The sequence below is a fragment of the Somniosus microcephalus genome, chromosome 2 (assembly GCF_052327205.1).
Source record: "Somniosus microcephalus isolate GS21.2 chromosome 2, FLI_Smic_1.0, whole genome shotgun sequence".
Taxonomy (NCBI): Eukaryota; Metazoa; Chordata; class Chondrichthyes; order Squaliformes; family Somniosidae; genus Somniosus; species Somniosus microcephalus.
This window is the reverse complement of record NC_140988.1, coordinates 135,275,539-135,292,191: the sequence shown is the minus strand read 5'-3', so window position 1 is coordinate 135,292,191 and position 16,653 is coordinate 135,275,539. Positions and strand designations below refer to the sequence as shown.

Genomic DNA, 16,653 nt, shown 5'->3' with positions numbered 1-16,653 from the left:
GTCATCGGAGGCAACTTTCAGACTGGAAAAACTAATTGGCCATGGATTCCCACATGTTGGAACTCAATTGGCCAATTAAGTTAAAATGGCATCATTTTCCCACATTGATTTAGAATCAGGTGGCTAACACGAAATGCGGATTACACGACCCCAGCCTGCCCCAGTATCAAAATCCAGCCCCTTGTCTCCAGTGGTCCCATTGGGGACCTGCTCTCGTGGGGGGTGCATCTCGGGAAATCATGGCCACTGTCCCAACTTATTGCTCCATGCAAACAATGCTCCTCGCTAAGCGTAAGAAATATATCTATGCCAAGATTTTCAATTGCAAGTTGTAGCTGTAATGTATGCTCTGCTGTAGGTGCAAGAGAAGCAATGAAAGAGCTGTACAGTTGTGTGAGGTCTTGGCACGAGTCAGCAGTAAACGTGGAACAGGCTGGTAGGCAGCACTTATTGTGATGGCTACATGGGCCATCTACTTGGTAATTAGCAGTTTTACAACAATTGTGTAATAGTGGAAACAGTCCCATTATCCTAAGTCTCATCTCATGATTATAGTTTCCCATCCCTGATATCATCCTGGTGAATCTACGCTGTCTGCTTTCTATGATCTTAATGTCCTTTCTATAATGGGGTGCCAAAATTACACACAGTACTACAACCAACTGATGTGCCTCAATAACTTCAAGGCTCAAAGTTAACTGGATAAAACTAGGCTTTTATTAGCAAAGAAAGATGCCTGTGTCTTCACCTAGCATTCTGCTGTTCTGCTGCAAGACAAGCCTGGGCTTGTCTTAAGTAGGGCCAGGTATGGGCGGAGCCGACACACCCAATGGGGAGAAAGGGGGCGGTGCACTATATACAATACAAGGTAAAGACACAGGAGCAGGCAATACAATATATGTAGTTAAATACAGAGTCTGATGAATGACATATTTCATCACACCAACGCCTTGAACAAATTTATTATCTTTACTATTGTATTGTATACCTCTACTTATAAGCCCAAAATGCTGTTGGCCTTTTTCTTGATATAGATTTATCTAGCTCAATTTGTGCTTTTATTTGGTTTCCCAGCTTTTAAACAACTGCAGAGGTACAAAATTGTAGGCACGCAGTTATTTCTCTGTTACTGTGGAGTCCATCCCATAATGTGAATGGGTCATATACCAAACCTGCAACCCTAGTACATTACAGAACTGCTTCTGCAGGAAGGTGATGGTTTTCAGTATAAATTCACAAGCTATGAACCAGATAGTATTCACTTATAATTTAAACTAAGTAACACAATGACAATTTTGCAACTGTTTATCTGCTGCATTTAGTTTTCAACAGTACATAAGTAAAATACATAGAAGATGTTTAAAGCCACATAGTAATCATAAAATCATAGAAATTTAAGCACAGGAGAAGACAACTTTGGCCGACTGTGTCTGTAGCAGTGGCAGCTTCGCAATATTAAAGATTACAGACAAAGAGCAAGAAAATGGGTTTAAAGTTGACAGCTATTTTCCTGTGCTTTGCACGTACCCTTTAATATTTTTCTTCTTTAAATGTTTATCTTATTCCCTCTTAAAAAATATTGCAATTGACACAGTTTTAATGGCCACTTGTGGTAACGTTTGCATAAAAAATAGGTTAGATTTTAATTTGGGTTGCCCACCGGACCCAGAAGATGCGCAAGCAGGTATGTTTTTTACTTTCCTTGTGGGGCCAGGAGGAAGGTTTAGGCCTCCTTGCCCTCACCCACTCATTCACGATCGCAAGACCCTCCTAAAACCCTCTCCACGCAACTTACCTGAGTACTGGAGACCATTCCTTCGGTCCCAGCCGGCGGCCTGTTGCCATCCAACTTTCCCCTCCCGCAGCCAGCCAGCTGCTGCTTCCCATCGGTTTTGGGCAGGCAACTGAATGAGGACATGCATGTGATGCCCAGGAGTTAAAGTCACCAGGGCCTCACGCTGCTGAGGTTGGGGGGATTTGACGCTTGCCTTGGCCCGGGTTAAAATTTGACTCTGCTGTTGCTCCATCGATGGCCTAGTGCCAGTAGGCACTCTTCGAGCAGTGTTACCCCATACAGACCAGAGCATCTAGGTTTAATTCCCAGTTTCTGCTGTGTTAGATATTCTAAGCCACTCCAATTGGACTCAGTGCTCTCAGGGTTCTTGCTCCTGATCTCTGTCCAATGAAACCAGCTGGAAAACAACAGCAGACCGAGTTCAGCTGCCCTTCATGGAGAATAGCCTACTAACACTTCCAGTTTGGGTTCACACATGAAGAATGGCCACTTGGATGAGGTACTGGAGAGTCTATGGAACAATACCACAGCAAGAGTCAGTCCCTTCTATGCCAAGATTTTCAATTACAAGTTCCAGCTGCAATGTATGCTCTGCTGTAGGTGCAAGAGAAGCAATGAAAAGCTGTACAATTGTGTGAGAAGAAATGGGGAAAAACTAAGAAAATATTCCAAATTTGGAGAAAAAGTCATTAGCGCCATCATTCCTACGGACCGCTTCTTAGAAGATGCTGTTTCTGGCATTGTAAACAATGGTTGACTATTACATGGAAATTTACATGTCTGAATTATTAGTCATTTGGGGATTTTGTTTTGTCATTGTTCAAGGCTTTGGTAAACACACATTCCCAAATGAATAAATTTGGGTATCATTGCTTTTAAATATTTTAGGGTATGTGTCCTCTCTCTGTGGCTTACGATTACTGAACCAACGGCAGAAACGGATCATTGGTGGGAAAAATTCCTTGAGGTCAGTAAGTATACTATTGCAAAAAGGCTATTTCCCTAGGAAATCATTATCTGAGTACGTAATTTACACTTTGCTTAACATAAAGTAACATTGCTGTCAGAGTGTGTTAACTCAGGGTGTCATAATGTACGCACAAATTGCTGTTCGGTTGACCCAGTCAATGGATTGGTAAAGCATGCATGTTAAACAGTTGTACAAAGGTTCATCACAATACTTGAGAGAATAAATACACAATACAAAGATCTGTGCTAAAGCTTGTTGGTATAATTTGATCTGGCATTGGAAAGGTTACCAGTACCATATGAGTATTGAGCTAAACAGTTTTTAAACACTGGATGAATAATCATATGGTCAGAGCAACTATCATTGTCAATGTTCAGCTTGAATTTTATGCCTTGTTTAAAATATGAATGTGCCTCTGATGTCAAGTGTGCCATCAATGGCATTTTCATGGCAGGAACAAGGAGGCATGTGTAGCAGCAGTTAAACCACTGCAAATAGCCTCTGTGCTCTGGACTAGGCAATGAAAAATCAGCCAGTGCGGACTAGAAATTGGTTTGCCACTGAAAACGGGCGTGGGGATTGTGATGCGCGATCAACCCACGCCCGTTCAGAGGAATGCAGGCAGCACATGAACTTCGTGCTGCCTGCTCATTTCCTTGATTGTGGCATTCAGCTGAGTGCTGAACATTCTGCTGAGTGGCTGAACGTTCAGCAGGGAGCCCAAGTTCGTGCGAGGCTGGCACCACTTAAAGCTAGCCTGCACTACTTAAAGGCAGTCTTCACCTCTTAAAGGGGACGTGCATTCTGCCTGCAGCAGCTCATTGAACTGGTTGGAGAAGACAGTGAACAACAATTAATGATGGCACAACAGGGGAGAGAACATGCACCAAGGTTCTCAGATGCAGCGCTGGAGGCCTTGTTGGAGGAGGGGGATAGGAGGAGAGAGGTCCTCCTTTCCACAGGGGGCCAGGAGGCCCACCAGGCAACAGTGTAAAATGCAGTGGGAGCAGATAACCAGCAGTGTAACCCCGAGGACGTGGACACAGTGCAGGAAGAAGTTTAATGACCTCACACTAGTAGTCAAGGTCAGTGAATTAATCTTCAAGTGCACCACTAGCCTCACACACTGCTCAATGCACCACCCCCCCATCACTCACCTACCATCAATCTCTATCAAACATGACTCATACCTCACATTTATAGCTTCACCTCACCCTCACACACTTACCACTGCTGCAAGCCTACCCTTGTGCCTCTCTCATTTCAGACACCCAAGAAATCCAACCTGCCCAGCCAGTGATGCAAGTAGAAGAGGGAGAGGAGAGTGATGATGAAGAAGAAACACTGTCACTCGATCTGACACTCGCAACCACCAGCTCAGATACTGGCACTGCGTGTAGGTTACAAGGTAGCTTAGAGGTGGGATCTGCACGTGGTAAGTCACTGGGCACGAGTGGGCTGCAGCCAGGATAGGGGGAAAGGGTAGCGCAGGTGCCAGCTCCCCAGAAGGCGAGGTTGCACACTGCTGCGGAGGACTCAGATGAGGACTTCGATGGGGTGGCCTACAGAAGAATGGTGATGGGTATGCACAAGTAAATGTTTGGTGCATTGGCAGGCCTGCTAGAAAGCCTGAGTGCAATGCCAAGGAGCATGGAGGAGCTTGGCACCAATCTTACACATGGCTTTGCGCAGAGCTTGGAGCCCATGATTTCCAGCATGGAAGGGATGAACAGATTCATGCGTCTGATGGCCAATGTCTCAGCTTCCATTGGAGCACAAGCAGAAGCCTCTCAACATCTGAGTGCTGCAGTGGAAGCTCAGACTTCTGCCATGCAAGCTCAGACTGCTCGCATGCAGGCTCAGCTAGTTGCCACACAAGCTGAGACTGCTGCCATCATAGCTGCGTTTACCAATGTGGCTGGTAAAAGGGGCTTGCAGGGCGTCACAGCAGTCCAGCAATCTGTGCTTCTTCAGTTGGCTAGGAATGTTGAGGCGTCGCCCTGGTGGAATGGCAGTGGCTCCGTGGAGTAAGAACATAGAAACATAGAAGATAGGAGCAGGAGTAGGCCATTTGGCCCTTCGAGCCTGCTCCGCCATTCAATGAGATCATGGCTGATCATCCAAATTCAGTACCCTGTCCCTGCCTTCTCCCCATATCCCTTGATCCCTTTAGCCTCAAGAAATATATCCAATTCTTTCTTGAATATATTTAATGAACTGGCCTCCACCACCCTCTGTGGCAGAGAATTCCACAGGTTCACCACTCTCTGGGTGAAGAAATTCCTCCTCATTTCAGTCCTAAATGGCTTACCCCTTATCCTTAGACTATGACCCCTGGTTCTGGACTCCCCGGCCATCAGAAACATCCTTCCTGCATCTAGTCTGTCCAGACCTGAGAGAATTTTATAGGTTTCGATGAGATCCCCTCTCAATCTTCTAAACTCCAGTGAGTATAAGCCCAATTGACACAATCTCTCCTCATACGTCATTCCTGCCATCCCAGGTATCAGCCTGGTGAATCTTCGCTGCACTCCCTCCATGGCAAGAACATCCTTCCTCAGGTAAGGTGACCAAAACTGCACACAATACTCAAGGTGCGGTCTCACCAAGGCCCTGTACAACTGTAGCAAGACATCCTTGTTCCTGTAATAACAACAGAAAATGCTGGAAAAACTCAGCAGGTCAGGCAACATCCGTGGAGAGAAATTTGAGTTGACGTTTCCGGTCGACCCGAAACGTCAACTCAAATTTCTCTCCACGGATGTTGCATGACCTGCTGAGTTTTTCCAGCATTTTCTGTTGTTATTTCGGATTGCCAACATCTGCAGTATTTTGCTATCATCCTTGTTCCTGTACTCGAACCCTCTTGCTACGAAGGCCAACATACCATTTGCCTTCTTAACCACCTGCTGCACCTGCATGCTTACCTTCAGCGACAGGTGCACAAGGACACCCAGGTCTCGTTGCACTTCCCCTTCTCCCAATCTATTGCCATTCAAATAATAATCTGCCTTCCTGTTTTTGCCACCAAAGTGGATAACCTCACATTTATCCACATTATAGTGCATTTGCCATGTTTCTGCCCAATCACCCAACCTGTCCAAATCGTATTGGAGTTACACGACATCCTCCTCACAGCTTACCCTCCCACCCAGCTTTCTGTCGTCTGCAAATTTGGAGATATTACATCCAATTCCCTCGTCCAGATCATTAATATATATTGTGAACAGCTGGGGTCCTAGGACCGATCCTTGCGGTACCCCACTAGTCACTGCCTGCCACTCGGAAAACGACCCATTTATTCCAACTCTTTGCTTTCTGTCCACCAATCAGTTCTCTATCCAAGTCAATACCTTGCCCCCAATCCCATGTGCCTTAATTTTGCATGCTAATCTCTTATGTGGGACCTTATCGAAAGCCTTCTGAAAGTCCAAATACACCACATCCACTGGTTCTCCCTTATCTATTATACCAGTTACATCCTCAAAAAATTCCAGTAGATTAGTCAAGCATGATTTGCCTTTTGTAAATCCATGTTGACTTTGTCCAATCCTGTCACTGCTTTCCAAGTGCTCTGCTATTACATCTTTTATAATAGACTCTAGCATTTTCCCCACTACCAATGTCAGGCTTACCGGTCTATAATTCCCCGCTTTTTCTCTACCACCTTTTTTGAATAGTGGGGTAACATTAGCTACCCTCCAATCCATGGGTACCGTTCCAGAGTCTATCGAGTTCTGGAAGATGACCAGCAATGCATCTACTATCTCTAGGGCCACCTCCTTAAGTACCCTGGGATGTAGACCATCAGGCCCTGGGGATTTATCGGCCTTCAGTCCCATCAATTTTCCTAACACCATTTCCCTACAAATACTGATTTCTTTCAGTTCCTCCCTTTCATCAGACCCTATGTTCCCCGGCATCTCTGGGAGGTTATTTATGTCCTCCTTTGTGAAGACAGAACCAAAGTATGTATTTCGTTGGTCTGCCATTTCCTTGTTTCCCATTATAAATTCCCCTGATTCTGACTGTAAGGGACCTACGCTTGACTTCACCAATCTTTTTCTCTTCACATATCTATAAAAGCTTTTACAGTCAGTTTTTATGTTCCCTGCTAGCTTACTCCCATATTCTATTTTCCCTTTCTTAATTAATCCCTTTGTCCTCCTTTGTTGACTCCTAAACTGCTCCCAATCCTCAGGATTATTGCTTTTTCTAGCCAATTTATATGTCCTCTCCTTGGATCTTATGCTATCCCTAATTTCCCTTGCTAGCCACGGTTGAGTCACCTTTTTTGTTTTATTTTTATGCCAAACTGGGATGAACAAATTCTGTAGCTCATCCATTCGGTCTTTGAATGTTTGCCATTGCCTATCCACCGTCAACCCTTTGAGTGACATTCCCCAATCAATCCTACCCAACTCACTCCTCAGACCATCGTAGTTTCCTTTATTTAAATTGAGGACCCTTGTCTCTGAGTCAACTACTTCATTCTCCATCTTAATGAAGAATTCGATCATATTATGATTGCTCCGACCCAAGGGGCCTCGTACAACAAGATTGCTAATTAATCCTTTCTCGTTACATAATACCCAGTCTAAGATGGCCTGATCTCTGGTTGGTTCCTCAACATATTGGTCCAGGAAACCATCCCGTAAACACTCCAGGAATTCCTCCTCCACAGTATTGTTACTAATTTGGTTGGCCCAATCTATATGTAGATTAAAGTCACCCATGATGACTGCTGTGCCCTTATTGCATGCTTCTTTAATTTCCCTTTTAATGCCATCCCCAACCTCCGCCTTAATGTTTGGAGGTCTATATACCACTCCCACTAATGTTTTTTTCCCCTTAGTATTTCTCAATTCTACCCATACAGATTCCACATCAGCAGCGCTAATATCCTTCATGACAATTGTATTAATCCCTTCTTTAACCAGTAATGCTACCCCACCTCCCTTTCCTTTTTGCCTATCTTTCCTGAATATCGAATACCCCTGGATGTTGAGTTCCCAGTTTTGGCCATCCTTGAGCCACGTTTCCGTAATCCCAACCAAATCATATTCGTTTACCTCTATTTGCGCAGCCAATTCATCCACCTTATTACAAATGCTCCTCGCATTAAGACACAAAGCCTTCAGGCTTGTTTTTTTAACGCTCTTAGACCTATTAGAATTATTATTTACTGTGGCCACGTTTGATTCAAACCGTTGATTTCTCTGACTGCCACTTTTGTTTTTCTCCTTCCTATCTTTTGCTTTTATCCCTGTTTTCATTTTCTCTGTCTCCCTGCTCAGGTTCCCAATCCCCTGCTATTTTAGTTTAAACCCCCCCGAACAGTGCTAGCAAACCTCCCCGCAAGGATATTTGTCCCGCTCTGGTTCAGGTGCAACCCGTCCGACTTGTACAAGTCCCACCTTCCCCAGAAGCAGGCCCAGTGATCCAGGAAACTAAAGCCCTCCCTCCTGCACCAACTCTTTAGCCACACATTCATCTGCTCTATCCTCCTATTCCTATACTCACTAGCACATGGCACCGGGAGTAATCCAGAGATTACAACCTTTGAGGTCCTACTCTTTAATCTGCTACCTAGCTCCCTAAATTCTTGCTGCAGGACCTCATCCCTCTTCCTACCTATGTCGTTGGTCCCAATGTGAACCACAACCTCTGCCTGTCCACCCTCCCCCTTCAGAATGCCCTGCAGCTGTTCAGTGACATCCTTGACCCTGGCACCAGGGAGGCAACAAACCATCCTGGAGTCACGTCTATGGCCACAGAAATGCCTATCTGTTCCCCTTACGATAGAATCCCCTACCACTATTGCTCTCCCACTCTTTTTCCTCCCTTCCTGAGCAGCAGAAGCACCCCTGGTGCCAGGAAGTTGGCTGCTGCTGCCTTCCCCTGGTGAGTCATCCCCCTCAACAGTATCCAAATTGGTATACCTGTTTGAAAGTGGGATGGCCACAGGGGTCCCCTGCACTACCTGCCTGCTTCTATTGCTCCGCCTGGTGGTCACCCATTTCCCTTCTGCCTGTGCAGCCCTACCCTGCAGCGTGACCAACTCATCAAACGTGTAATCCAAGACCCTCTTAGCATCATGAATGCTCCACAACCCATCCATCCGCAACTCCAGCGCCTCAATACGGCCCGTTAGTAGCTGCAGCTGGATGCATTTCTGGCACACGTGGTCGTCAGGGACACTGGCAGCGTCCCTGAATTCCCACATAGAGCAAGAGGAGCATAACACGGGGCTGGGCTCGCCTGGCATGACTTACCCCTTTAATTAATTTAAATTAATTCAATACCACCAGTTAAAGATATACTCTAGGGCGCTTATTTACCAACTGTCCCCCCTGCTGTCTTCTCTCAGGATGACAGCACTCGTCCTCCGACTCCACCAGTGCCCTTGCTGTTGCCTGTCAGTCAGCCAGCCCAGACTGCTGCTGCCCATATCGAGGTAGTGCAATCCACAGCTGGACGTTCTAGGTCCAGAGCTGCTCGAGGTCATCCTGCAAGGCCATCTGCAGTCTCCCCCACTGAAAGTCAGCAGCCTTCCACCAGCTATGCAGCAGCCACTTCCTCCTCTTCCACTACCTCTTCTTCTGCTTCATCCTCCTCCTCTTCCTCCTCCTCCTCTACCATTTCCTCCTCTTCCATTTCCTCTTCCTCTTCTTATAAAAATAGAATAAATAAAATAAATATGATTCTGTTGTATGTATGATTCTATGGGGGAAAAATTGGGTTACTTTGCGCCTCCTGTTAGTGCTCCGAGGGGGCGCTAACGGGGCGCAAAGCACCTAGCGCCCAGGCGCGGCGCCACTAGCGTCTCCCGCTATATTCAGTGGGAGGTTAGTCAAGGCGGCAGCCCCCCACAGTGCTGTGCCTCCGGCGATGATGTCATCACCGTGCGCAGTGCCCTGCTCATGCCCCGGCTGCAAACTTCGCTGGCGCCCCCTGACCTACTGCCGAACAATATGTCCGACAGGGTCAGGGTGCAGTGTTTGTGGCCACAGCGGTGCAAATTAAAGGGCAGGTGCTGGGTGGCCATTTTTGTTTTGGGCTGCCTGCCTTTCTCCTCCTCCTGCGGGGTGCTGGCCGCGATCGGTCAGCCCGGCACTCTTCTTGAGTGTCGGGCTCTTTTCCCGGCACCCCGCTCCCCAGTGGTTCAGCAGGACCCCAGTGCATGCTGCGCTAGGTCCCTCCCCTTTAATCAGGGGAAGGGAGGCCTGTAATACCGCAGCTCTACGTGCCGACACGCGTGACGCTGTTGCACGTAGCACCGCGATATTGAATGGGTGCACCCCAAGAGGGAGGGGGAGCGTTTCTAGTAGCACCCCGCCTCCTGCTTGGGGCGTTACCATTCAATTTCCGGCATGGGGGTGCTAACTTTTTCAGGGTGCTAAAAGTAGCGCCCCAGCAAAATTAGCGCGCCAAAGGGGGCGTGACCCAATTTTTCCCCCTATGACTCTTCATCAGCTGGTCACCATATACTGGCGCGGTTGTGGAACATGCAGCAATCCACGACCAATCTTGAGACGCATTCTGGTGATTACTGCATGGCTCCTCCAGAGCGGTCCCGGCAGCGGAAGTGTTGTTTAAGGACACCAATGGTCTGCTCTCAGATTCCGTGTGGTAGCATTGTGCGCATACTGCCCATGTGTGGTTGGGTTGCGGAGTGGAGTCATGAGCCAGGTGGTCAGCAGATAGCCCTTGTTGCCCAGTAGTCACCCTCTGGTTTGTCTTGGTGGCTCAAAGACTGAGGGAACATCGGACTGGCGCAGAATGCCCTCTAAGGTGTACGTAAAAGATCCCATGGCAGTATTTCGAAGAAGAGCAGGGGCGTTCTCCCCGGTGTCCTGGCCAATATTTATCCCTCAACCAACATCACTAAACAAAATGGATTATCTGGGTATTACCTTATTGCTGTTTGTGGTACCTTGCTGTGTGCAAATTGGCTGCCGTGTTTCCTATATTACAACAGTGACGACACTTCAAAAGTACTTCACTGGCTGTAAAGTGCTTTGAGATATCCTGAGGTGGTGAAAGGCACTATATAAATGCAAATTCTTTTTTTTAGTGGTCTGAATCCAGACAGCAATGTAAAAAAATTTCAGAGCCCCGGCAGCCTCAGCATGTTGTGAAGTGCTTCTGTAATGTAAACAACTTGAGAGTTGAAAAATAACACCCCGTATGATAATGCTATTGTATCCAATTCTTCAGTTTAGTAGATAATAGAAATGTATTTGAAACAGTCAATTTCTAGCCTTAGCTGTCAAAACAACAACAGGCAAGAGCTTATGACTCATCTGCAAGGGTGAGATTTTCTGTTGGTGTGTGTGTTGAGATCCATGTGCAAGCTCTTTAATTGTGTTTGCTAGGCCTCTGCTTCTGTGTCCTGAATAATGTCTTTTTAATGTTTGGCTTCCTGCATTACACAGAGGCGGGTGGCCTTGGCAGGCAGCCATCCGGCTGAGAGCATCCCATGGAGACGGGAGATTGCTGTGCGGTGCCACTCTCATTGGCAGCTGTTGGGTCCTCACTGCAGCTCACTGCTTTAAAAGGTCAGTCTTTTAATTGAAATAATGTAATTAACATAATTAAAAGGAGATAATGATCTTTCTCCCTGGAGGGCTGTCTCGTAGTCTAGTGCATTTTTGCTGCAATTGGTTTCTAATGGCTCCATGCAGGTCATACTTATGTGGATAACTGTTGCACGTGTTAGCCTACTAATGCGCCAGATAACACAGGATTAATGAAGTTTGTATTTAAAGGAGCAGATAGACTCTGAAGACTCATTTTTTTTGCTGTGAGTCTTCTCAGAAAGTTTTGCTTACAACATTTTTTTATCGGTGAGGTGTTTTTTTTGTAACATAGCTAGGCAGTGATGAATATGCCTTCTCACTCGATTAAAGACGGCTACAATGACTGATCGATGATAAAACCAAGGCTGCATTCACACTACACCTGATAAAACCAAGGCTGCATTCACACTACACCTGATAAAACCGAGGCTGCATTCACACTACACCTGATAAAACCAAGGCTGCATTCACACTACACCTGATAAAACCAAGGCTGCATTCACACTACACCTGTCGTGTTAATTTCATTCTACATGGTTGCTAAAGTTGTGTAAATCTAGATTCAGCACTTAACCTGATTCCCAAGTGAAAGGATTGAGACCACCTCCAGTAGACGCTTTCACATTACTTGGTGTTCCATGATTGGGATAATATAGCTCTAGGGTGGACAGACTTGGTGACTTCATACATTTATTTTTTAAGATCTATTTAAAGGGATTCTTATAGGTTATAGAAAAAAATTGCGTATGCTTGTATGGGAAGGAAAATAGGGAAAGCTGTTGTCAGGGAGACGAGGCTTCTGACCACTCCTAGAATGCAAACACATAGGCCTAGAAATTGAGTTTTGGCTTAGCCAGGGCTTTAGCGCCGGAAGTTAGTGCCGGCGCTAAGTCCCCCTGCGCGCGCCAAAAATTCAGCAGGGCCGCGCCCAAACGGCTGCCGGCGCTACTGAAGGGTCTTTGCGGCGGTAAATTGGCGCTAACTGCCGTTTCGCGCCGCAATTCCGGCGCTGCGGCACCCGATGCGGTGCGGCAGGCTCGGGAAGTGCAGGCCTCCTCCTTCCCTTAAAGAGGAGCTGCCTGCACCCGGCCGCGGCCCGCGAAAATCTTTTTAAAAATGAGCCCGGCACCTCGGACAAGTGCCGGGCTTGCTTCTGTTCCGGGGGGGGGGGGGGGAAGTCCGGGGAGGGAGCTGCGGCCAGGCGGCCGGCGGGAAAGCGGCCGGCCGCCGCGGGGCCTTTAATGCGCCGGCGCAAAGACTTGTAAGACTCTGTTGCCAGAGTCTTAGTTGCGGCTGCCACGGGCGAGGCAGCCGCAACTGAATTTCGGCGCTGGGGCCCGTCGGCATGGCAACCGGGACGCTGCGCACACCGATGACGTCATCGGTGCCGGCGCAGCGCTACCGGTCTACCGCGGTGGAAGGGCCCCAGGCAATTTCGGCGCCGGCGCCAATTGCAGCGCTAGGCCCTCTAGCGCCGCAAAATCGGCGCTAAGGGCACTCAATTTCTAGGCCATAGTTCCTTTGTTGCTGAGCTCCTTGCGAAGCCCAGCTGGCAATTCAACTCAGGCCTGCTAACTGAGCATCGGACTCTAAAAATATTCGTGTCAGACCAGAAGCTGCAGTGTAACTCTACCCAAAACTATAACAACTAATTGCAGGGCTGAGCTAGATGCAGAGAACGGTTTTGATATTATTCCCTTGTCTGCAGAATTTTCTATAAGTTATAGAAAACAATTAACTGTAACCTAATATCGGGAGGAAAATAAGACAATTTAAGAGAGAGAAACAGAGTTAACTGGTGTCCTATTAATAGCTTTTTTTAAATGTAGCAGCGATTTTAAAACTGGAATACAAGATGCCTAACACCGAACAGGCAGGTTATGTACAAGTTCCAGGTGAATGTAACCAAAGCCCCAATTTTAACTGGGGTGAGGGGTGAGCGTGGGGTCTGAGGGGTAAGCCTCAGGCTTGCCTCGGCTCATTGACGTGAGGCCCGGGCCTCATTTAAATATACCAGGCCTGACTCCCGCCCAAACCCGGCATCAATGGTGTCAGGCCGGCAGGAGGCCGAGGCTGAGGACCCATGGGAACAGTCCCCGGCAGTCAGGTAAGTGTTGGGGGTAGGCAATTGCAGTCAAGAAAGGGAATCCCAGGTTCCTAGGATTCCTTTGGGAGTCGGAGGAATACTCCTGCTACTTCTGCTCCACAAGCAAACATTTTTTAAAAAAATCCTTTTTTTGGCCTGTTTCTGCGCCTTCTGCTGCTTCGCACCATGTGCTCCTGGCAAGACTGGCACTCGGCAATGGTTAACATATAGTCGGGGTCTGAATGGTGTCATTAGACCCCACGACTTTCGAATTTCAGTAAATCTCTCGCCTGCCTGGTGCACGGGTCTCACTTGCTGGCCAGAACGCACCTGTTAAAATGGCGTGAGGCCAGCGAAGATCAGGTGAGTAGGCCGCTGCAAGGATTTTAACCCCCGCTCACCCCATTCTCATCGGACGGTGCGGGGGGGAGGAGGGGGTTCCAAATCAGGGCTCAAGTATCAGCACAATCTTTAATTGCCTGCTCCATTGCAAAAGTAGCAGTTGTAGGTCTCTGAGGTACTCAAGTCCCAACCAAGTGTAATTACAGGAAACTCTCTGGTATCCGGCACCAACGGGACCAGGATGGTGCCGGTTGATTAAAAATTCCGGATGACGGAGAGGGTTATCTACCGAGGCTATTTTTAACAAACAAAGTGTCAGACTCCTGTTATTAAGGTGTTCGGACTTCCGACAGCGCCAAGAAGCCGAGTAGTGGCAGTTTGGAGAACTACCCCCACTAACTAACTCGGCCACCACGGGAAACTTGGACTCTGACTCGGCAACATTTCCGATTATTGAGGTGTTTTCGGAGTATGAATTTTGCCGGTTAATAGAGAATTCCGGATATTTAGGTGCCGTTTAAACAAGTTTCCTGTATTGTATTTCTTTACTATTTTGCCACATTTAGCAACTTAATTGTTTCAATGTTTAAGTGATTGCAAAATATCAAAAGGTTTTAAGGAAATACAAGCAAAAGTGCAATAATTCTTCTGTCTTTTAATTGTTATTCTCTAATGCAAAATAAAATACTGATGACTAGTGTACTCTTATTTCTCCCTAGTTCTGCATAAGGCATAAATGCCTACACAAATATTTGGATTTCTTGGTGACTGTACTATAATATAGACACGAAAGTGCAAAACACATCATGCTGTGATAAGATATACAGTATCTGAGTAATTTGCTTGTATTGTAGGCAACACATGCTTTATGGATTACGAGGCTTGGGATGAAATAGCTGAGATCGGATTCCATTTTACAAGCTGCAATGTTAAACAATCATTATGTGCACATGGTAGAACAATGGGGGGAATTCTTCATTCAAGTTAGGCTGTGCCGAAATATGAGCCGCAGTGCAGTAAATAAATCACAGCGCTGCTTCCCAACCAGGAGCAATGACTGTCAGTGAAAGACGCTGATTCTGAGATAATTTCACAACTTCACTATCCTGGCAAAGAGCCTCGGCTGCTGAGAACAGTGGTCAGAAAATCATGAGCAGTGTGTGCTCTAATTTTTGATTCGGTCTCCCGGCAGGCAAGGCTTCACTCTGGGAACACAGACTCATAAAAACTACCCCTTATATGTAATTTGCTGTGCATTCTATTACTATCACTAAGCAAAAGTAGCTTTAAAATAAATTACTTTCTCCTCCTCCCCATATTTTAATATTTATTTTTGTTTGTCTCACTTCATTCTGGCTTTCTCCACCAATCAGCCCTTCCCCAACCTTTATCAATGTTGCTGTGTAACAAAGGTGGTATACTTCTTCCTGTCAATAATTTTAGTAAAAAAGTTGGCATGAGTACAAAACAGGAAAGCCCGTTTTATACTCACACTGTCCTTATCCTAAAATTAATAATAGGGGGAGTTGCACCCCAAGGATGGTGCTCAATTGATCCATCTTTCGATCTTTGTTTTCCACTCTTTGGATACCATTCCAGGAAATTGTTTTGTCTTCACTCGGTCCTGCCCTCCCTGTTAGCTGGCTGAGATCGGGGACATGTTGTGTGAGAAATTGAAGGGGTAAAATGTGTGCAGTTCACTTAGTATCCGACTGTGTTAATGCACTCACATGCTGTGCCATCAAGCTGCCTAATGGAGGGGATTTCAAAAACAAATTCATTGCAAGTGCCAGAATTGGAAGAAGTATACTGTAATTTATAAACATATAAATATATTAAAATAAAACTGCAATTTCTGAATATTTGCTCACAATTCCTGAGTTATTACTCAGCTCCTCCACATGTTGGCTCCAGCATCACAGTTTCATGGCATGCGAGAGAATTTAAAGCAAGTAATGAACTCTTTCAAACAATTGAGAATACCTTCTTTTAGTTATTCACAAATCCATTAGTATTCAGATTATATTGTGATTGAATTTATAGAGGAGCACCTCATTGGTAATGAGGCGCCACTGTAGCTTTCTCTCCTATTCCTTTCAACCTTTGTGATGTCTCTCACTGTGGGCTTGCATCCAGTTTCCTCAATTAAAAAAACCCCATTATTTCATGAATGTGATGGATCCTTAAATCTCTATGGCCTGGAATGCCAATAAATACTCAATGCAGTAACTCTGCTGTAGCTGCTGTGATATTGGCATCGATATATTTCGAAAGAATTGCAGAACAGATGCTTAAATGTTCAAGGCTCCAAAAAACTACAATGGATTATGATATCAGCAGACGGAATTGGATTCTGGGGCAGGACTGGTTCATCGCCTAGGTAGTGGGAGTGACAGTTCCTGCATTCCTCCCATTTGAAACTGATGTCACCGATGGAAGCAGGACTAGCAGGATGGTGCCACTCACTAGAGTTTCTGCCAGTTCCGCCGCCAGTCCCCCCACCCCGATGTACTGTATGCCTGCAGGAAACTGGCATACCAAACTACTAGGAAGATGGAGGTTCCGAAAGGTCGACTTCCTTACCGGATACGAGGGAAAAGCGATCAATGGCTGTAAGGAGAGCGCCTGTCACATTTCAGGATTTTCCGGTTGCTTGTCCGCAGAAATGATTCAGAAAAAGAAATACAGTTAAATTTTGTGGTTTTAAAGCAATGCATCTCCACAAGATTTTTTTTAAGCTCTGGGATGAAAGTTAATGTGCTAGGTATTGAAGAATGCAAAAGATGAGCAATTTGTTAGCCTGTCTCAGTGATTGATAAACACCCATTGTGATTGGATATCCTTGGTCTCTGGCGTTTGGCAGGAGCTGTCTGGCATT

At 46.3% G+C, this 16,653-nt stretch overlaps 1 protein-coding gene across 1 annotated transcript in view; it reads left to right on the top strand.

Moving 5' to 3' along the window:
* prss12 (serine protease 12) overlaps window positions 1-16,653 on the top strand; it is a 275,680-nt gene that overhangs the window by 221,613 nt on the left and 37,414 nt on the right. Inside the window, exons 10-11 of the mRNA XM_085962770.1 lie at window positions 2,684-2,762; window positions 11,204-11,326. Of these exons, the coding sequence (XP_085818896.1) occupies window positions 2,684-2,762; window positions 11,204-11,326 (202 nt within the window). The remainder of the gene's footprint in view (window positions 1-2,683; window positions 2,763-11,203; window positions 11,327-16,653) is intronic.